This window comes from Salvia hispanica, unplaced genomic scaffold (genome assembly GCF_023119035.1).
Source record: "Salvia hispanica cultivar TCC Black 2014 unplaced genomic scaffold, UniMelb_Shisp_WGS_1.0 HiC_scaffold_484, whole genome shotgun sequence".
Classification (NCBI taxonomy): domain Eukaryota; kingdom Viridiplantae; phylum Streptophyta; class Magnoliopsida; order Lamiales; family Lamiaceae; genus Salvia; species Salvia hispanica.
Window position 1 is genome coordinate 1 of NW_025952228.1, and position 7334 is coordinate 7334.

Sequence of the window (7334 nt, forward strand, 5' to 3'; positions counted from 1 at the left end):
CCGCATCATATTTTGATTTTTAATAGTGTGAAGAGAATGAGTTAGTGGAATATGAGGTATATTACGAAAAATAATAGATATGACAAGTATTAGGGCTTGTTCAGTGTATCAGAGGTGGGTTCTCAAGATATGGATTTGCATTAGAAATGAGATGGTGGGGCCCACTAAAAGCCACTAAATGACCCACCACTCCCACCATTCGGTGTTTTAGATATGGGAGCACTTTAACAATAAAATAAATACATTAATTTACAATATTATATTGAAAGACGTTAATGCCCTCCAAAATTTTTAAAGTCGAGGTTTCGCGGTGGTGGCAAATTAAGCGCGGCAAAGTGGATGGTTTTAATTTTTTCCGTAGTCTACAAAACCTGAAGCATAAGCTGTCAATTCCATTTCGTCCACGCTCACAAAAACCAATCTAGGGTTCAGTCGATATGCAGGTTTGCCATTTATGCATTTTCTGCACTATCTTGTGTTCATTTTCAGAGAAATTGGCTTTTTTTTCTGTTGATGTGATTGTCTCTTGTTGTTTCGACACATTCTTTGCAATAGCTAATTTAAGGGGACTATACCCTTCTAGTTTGTTGCTTATGGTGTAATGTATATGATGTGTTTGATGTTATGCAATTACACTGTTTATCTAATTTGATTTTGTTACGTGCAAACTCTGTTCGAACCAATATGTGGCTGAAGCTTTACTCCCTGTTATTTGCTTTCATAAATCAGTACCCAATTCTCTGTTTATTGTTCGGTTGTAGGGTGGGATGTCTCAGTCGAACCGTCCTTCCATGATGCAGGCCAGTGCAACTGCAAGCGAAGGTATTTTTATGTCTGAAAAGTGGTTGTTAATGTATGAATGTTCCCGTGTATACATATGTGCTTTGATCGTTTTTTGCTGCATTTAGGTTTAGGACAGACACCTCGTCGGAAGTTTCGCAAGGGTGACCGCACTCGGAGAATGTGGGTTCCAAGAGAGGAGGAGATTTTGGCATCTGCATTGCTGGATTTGGTTGCTGGTGGCTGGAAAGCCGATAACGGATTTCGAACTGGGTATCTCACCAAAATCGAGGACAGCCTTCGTGCCGAGTTCCCCAAAACTGACTTGAAGGGAACCCCTCACATAACCTCTAAAATTTCGGCTTGGAAAAAGAGCTATGGCATCCTAAGAGCGATCCTGGGGCGCACTGGAATTGGGTTCAACAGTGATGGTGATCATAAGATAGATTGCACCGACGAACAGTGGGAGCAGATCGTTGCGGTAAATAACTGGATATTACTCTTGTCGTCTTCATTGGATTAACATTGATTTATTTGGTTATTCATTTATCTATACATGTTTGTCCTAATCCTTGTAGTAATCCTTATAGGCTGACAAAGATGCCAAATTTATGCGAACCAAATCGTGGCCCTATTGGGAGACATGGAAGTGTATCTTCGGCAAGGATAGAGCATCCGGGATGGGAGCTGAAACACTTCAAAATGCAGCCAAGCGTGTGCGTGCCGAAATGGCCGGTGGGAGCCAGGTGTATGAGAATGACTATCACCCATCACTGGATGATATAGAGTTAGAAACCTCCCCACCCCTTGAGCAGACAACCGACCTTAATGACACCGCTTCTAGGCAAAGTGTTAAGGAAATGTCCTCTGTCAAAACCACTAGCGTGAAGCGCAAACGTGATATGGGCGATGCCCCTCTGATGGAGTACCTCGGTAACCTACATGCGGAAACAAATGCAAGATTGGAGATGATTTCCAAAAGGATCGGATATGAGTTTGACTGCATGAAAGCAAGAGAGGATGTGTTTGAGAAATTGTGCACTGTACTTCAAATGCGATTTTTGGGGCACCAACCAATAGGGGAGTTGGAGGCGCATGAACTAGTGTGTGGGGACTTGGTCGACGGTCCAACTTGGGGATCCCCAAATGTGGTTGGTTTGGGTAGGGTTCGTGACATTCGAACATGAGTCGGCAGATGGCCTGCATTCACAAGATCAATGAAGTATGTCCCACTGTCCGTTGAAGACTCCCTATCTGTGGGCATATCCTCTTCATCGAAGAGTTTGCGCTTCACATTTGGCCTCCGGAACACAGCTGGAGAGTTCACCTCTTCGTCGTTGTCATCCATCTCCACAGCCACATTGTCCGAAGAGATGATTTTCATGGTGTTATCTGAGATTTCAATGACCTCCACGTCCCCCTCCACCTTGACGTCGTCAATCCCGAATAAACACACAAGTGAGGGGTAGATAGGTTCATCGTGGTAGTAATACGCTCCAGCGAACTTGTTTTTCTGTTGTATGGGAGCTCAAAATTTAGCAGCTGAAGTGAACATAACAAGAAGTACCTAAAAGTTTATTAACTGTGCAAGTTTCATTGTGAAGAATCATACCTTTATTATCTTATGCCACAATTCATCCGAAGCACGGACATACTTGTTATCCACGTCCCAATGCGCACCTTTCTCGTTGATAATAGCCTTGAAGGTCTTGAACCGGGTGTGTAGGAGGTCCACACGCTCATGAAGTTCAGACTCAGAGAAGAACACACCCTCAAACTGCTTGATTTGCCGTTGAGCTGTGAGAACGAACCAACTTGGGAAGTGATTGAGAGTCCACTGTGTCTCTGACTTCAGCTTGACGAGGCAGTTCACCAGCGTGGTGTCGCATTCGGCTGACCATTTTCCCTTGTACATAAACGCAGCTGGCCCGGGGAGGTTAAGATCCATCTCGGAGTTCTTGAATGAGGATTTTTGGGTATGTGATTATTGTTTACAATGGAGATGGTAATATAGTGGTGTGAGGATGGTCAATAAATATTGTGATAGCTTTCCACTTACCCATGCTTAGTAGCTTTCCACTTACCCATGCTTAGGTTTTCCAACTGGATATTAATGTGATAACAAGACCGATCACAACCAACCTCTGTAGTTGATGTCACACCAAATCAAAAGATGAGTAATATAAGAAGATATGCTTCCTATTCTAGCTCTTGGGGGAGTTGTGATCTTAAATGAGTGAGTGATGTTTCACACATTCCAGCACACAAATTAAATTACTCTTACCAAACCAATCCAAGTACAGTAACTAATAAATAAACTTTTTCTCCAAAATCTACACAAACAATCTCGAAAGGGAATGACTGATTTTTTTGTTTTACTTGGGAATTTTATGTATTTTAGCCATTACAACATAACGATTTAATGCTCTGTGTATATAGAGAAGAGTGTAAGTTATGATATACAAAAGTACCACACAATTTAATATATAAGGATTCAATTACATAGTTGTTCTAAGTTTGCAAAAAGGGGCTAATACTACCACCAAATCAAATTATTGAATTTCATATTACAATGACTTCCCGATCAAGATACACAAGGCGACTAGCAGCAGACCGAGCAGCCCTAGCAACAAATTAACCTTAGTTTCAGTGGTTGAGTTCGATGCACAACAATGCGAACATGTCCCATTCGAGTATGAGTTGTCCCTCACAGCAGTCGGACGACTCTCTCGGACTTCATTTGCTATTTCCTGGCTGATATGCCACTTCTTTTCGGAGTAGTATTCATCATACCACATGAACGACATGGGATGATTCCCTTTGGTGGGGCATCTTAAGTACCACCTCCCAGCATTTATTGCATACTTCCCCGCTTTCAGTAGCTCCATCTTGCCCTCCCCGCAGCAGCATTCAGGGATTACGCCGGCTTGATACATTATGCTGCAAGATGGGTTGATAAATAAGTTATAATAATGCATAAAGTTACAGCAAATGAGACACAAGCTCAATCATAATACATTTCAGCTAAATCAAAGTCAGTCAGGTTCCAAATCAAATCCTTCAAACATAGAGGGGCACAAACATGCATAATTCTACCAAAACAAACAAAATTGACTATCGGCTATTCCACATATTCATTGCTATGGCATCCCGCATCTGTGTCCATTCCGGCGATGGCTCGACATAGTCAATGTATTCTCGTGCAACATGTTCTTCTTCAGTGGTGTGCAGCGTGTGATCACCGTCTAGTTCTAGTTCAATTGGGTCAGTTGCCATTTCTCGACGAATAAAGTTGTGCAGCAAAAAACATGCCATTATCAACCGGATTTGAGTGCGGATGGGGTAGTATGATGCACTTCGAAGAATACCCCACCGCATTTTTAGGACTGCAAAAGCACGCTCTATTATGTTACGTGCCTTAGTGTGGCGCATGTTAAATAATTCCTTCGGATTTTGTGGAGTATCTGCGCCCGGACCCCATTCCTTGAGATGATACCGGACACCCCTATACGGCGTCAGGAAACCATTGCTATTAGCATACCCATTAGCCATTACCTGGTTAATTTCAAACTTTTCACCCACACGGTTGCACCAAACACTTCAGCCCCGAAGAAATGGACACGGTTCACCGTTTGGCCAGCAAGGTCTTCCCTGCAAAAACAATGGGAGATACTCAATCTCAGATCCCATTTGTAACCGCTGACACCGCACGAGTAATGGAACTATTGATGTATACGATTACCTAATGATGTTGGCAAATTATTGAGGTCAATTAAACGCCCACGGAGGTGGTGTAGTGGTTCTCTGCAGAAAAATTGGGTTGATGTCGATGCTCTAGGGTTCCTGATGCAAGAGGGGGGAAAATGAAAAATGAGGAAAGAGAGAGAAGAGGGAAGTGAAAATGTTAGGGTCAACTTCGTAAAAGTGCTTTCATTTCTGAGTGGGATTCCCAATGCTGTTTCAAATCTTGAGAGCCTTCAGAGAATTGATTTCTCTAAAAACTGAAGTGAACAGTGCGGGCTTTCCATTTTGGATCGGGCTGAACAGAAATAAAACTTAAACACTTAACGGTCATATTTGTATGGAAAAGAGCCCATTTCTCGGTATATCCGGAACACTGAACACGCCCTAAACGTGGTAGGAATATATATAATAAAGATATTGTGAATCTTAGAATTCAAGGATTTTACAAGAGAGGTGAGAATTTTATATTAAAAAAATTTAAAAAGTATGCTGACTTGGAGTGGGCTCATCGTCCCTCATAAATTTTTCCTTAGCATAGCCCTTAATTTTCGAGGTTGAAACTGGAGAAATGAAAAGAGTATATAAGGTTGGTTAAATACAAAAATACAAAAATTGATACATACCAATCGATAAGCAGATTATTTTATTTCAAATACAGTTTCACGAGATCACGTAATACAAAAATATTTCACTAGTACAATTTATGAGAAGAATTATTTTTATGGGCTTACCCACTACACAACTTGCCTAAATCTCAGACGCATTTGATTTAGTCAATTGTGCAATTATGTTTGGACTTTTTATTACTTTTATTTTCAATTATGTATAAATTTATTGAACTAGTGTCGGGGGATTCAAGTGCTAAATTATAATCTAAGCAGAGTAAAAAGGGATATCAAGGGTCATACCAGGGGTAAATGCGTCACTGTACAGCATAGAAAATGTCAAACACTGGGGTAAATGTGTCAAATTAATATTTTTATGTGAATCAGAAATTGGAAATCCCGAAATTAGTTTGATTATATACCAAAAATACGCGTCAACTCTCACTAGTCACTACGGATTTCTAATTTCTAGTTTATTGTTAGACTCAAATGTTGACCGGAAAGAGAAAAATGACCAACGCATTGCAGAGAATCTTCGATAGGTTATGTTGATCCATTTTTTTTTCTATTTAAGATTATGCATATCTTAGCACTTATTAAAAATGTTAAGAATACATAGTTGATATAAATAAACATTATGTTGACATTATGGATGGATTGTGTTCATGCTCAAATAAGTTACTACATTAAATTAAATACTACCTCCGTCCTCCAAAAGTTGTCCCACTTTAATCCGGCACGAGTTTTAAGAAATATAATGAAAATTGAGTTGAAAAAGTTAGTGGATTGTGGGTCCTACTTTTATATATGAGTTTTATAATAAAATGTGAGTAGGAATGAGTTAGTGGAATATAGGGTCTACTACTAAAAATAGTAAAGATGAAATGGGACAAATTTTTGGGGACGGACTAAATGGAAAAATATGACAAATTTTCAGGGAATGAAGGAATAATAATTACTGCCGAAGAATTGGGTTTAGGAGAGTATGGTTGATACTCATGCCATGCAAACAAAGATATGAGAATCAACGTTAATGGGTGTTTAGAGAAATTGTATTAATATATTTGGATACATATTTACAACTTCCAATGATTTAAAAAAATATATAGTAGAATTATAGTAATGATTAAATCAAAGACTAATTAAACTAATTAGGTGCGAGTCAATTATTCCCTTATTAAAATAACAATTTGTATTTTAAAATAATTACGTTTGACTGATCGCCACACATATCGTACTTAATTAAAAGTTGCAAACTATTCATATTATATGTTAAATCATAAATTGTATGCAAGTTGATTATCCCTTGATAATTTGTTGTTTATTAAAATATAAAAACAACTTAAAAAATTATAATGAGTAAAGGTCAATAACATATGGCTGAAATACGAATTTGGTCCAAAACATTCACTTTTTGAAAAACAGGTCCATAACATATGAAATTCTTGTCATTTACATCCATTTTTTACGATGCCGTCAATTTTTTAAGGTCAACCATCGATTAACACAATTTTGTCCTGATTAGGCTTATTTTAATTACTTTTAATGCTTTATAATCCTAATTATTAATGGGTTGTGGGCCATTTCCTAAAATAATTAGGCTTATTTTAATTACTTTTAATGCTTTATACTCCTAATTATTAATGGCCCACATCCTGATGTGGGCCATTTCCTAAACTATTTACTAATATCCCACGAATCAGGACATTATTAATCTAATTGAAAGGGCAAGATTACTATTTTCCATGTTAATACTAGGTCCTCAATATCTCATGTCTTTTTTAGATTTTAGTAGAAAAGTGGTTTACTTCTTGAGATCAAATCATTCATTTATACATATTGATATTAATGTCATTTCTTATACATATATATATTCTTTTTAATGCAAAATAGGGCTGACAATTTTTGATCCGACACGAATCTGCACGAAGTTAACCCGACACGAACACACACGTTTAGGATTTGGGTCCTTATAGGGTCGACCCAATAAGAACCCGGAAATTTTGGGTTGGGTCGGATCGGATTTGGGTCGGATTGCGTTATCCGTTAAGAAAAAAAATAATTATTTTTATTAATTAAAATAATATATTAAATTTTAATTTTGATTATTTTTATTAATTAAAAAAATACTATAATTTTATTTTATTAGTAAAAATATGATTAATAATATTATTAATTATTTTTTATGATAAAAAAATATTACTG

The 7334-nt window shown here is 37.9% G+C and overlaps 1 protein-coding gene across 1 annotated transcript; it reads left to right on the forward strand.

The window, feature by feature from the left end:
• The first annotated feature begins 362 nt into the window (after positions 1 to 362).
• On the forward strand, positions 363 to 1967 carry LOC125199411. Its single transcript, XM_048097428.1, has 4 exons — positions 363 to 443; positions 762 to 822; positions 909 to 1261; positions 1371 to 1967. The coding sequence occupies exons 1-4, from the start codon at positions 438 to 440 to the stop codon at positions 1965 to 1967; spliced, it is 1017 nt and encodes a 338-aa protein (XP_047953385.1). The 5' UTR covers positions 363 to 437.
• Positions 1968 to 7334: the final 5367 nt, after the last annotated feature.

What these genes read in the sequence shown, in the direction of transcription:
- LOC125199411 (XM_048097428.1), top strand. An exon ending in CAGTGCAACTGCAAGCGAAG is followed by an intron (nt 823 to 908) that starts GTATTTTTATGT and finishes TGCTGCATTTAG; the next exon opens with GTTTAGGACAGACACCTCGT. An exon ending in AGTGGGAGCAGATCGTTGCG is followed by an intron (nt 1,262 to 1,370) that starts GTAAATAACTGG and finishes TAATCCTTATAG; the next exon opens with GCTGACAAAGATGCCAAATT.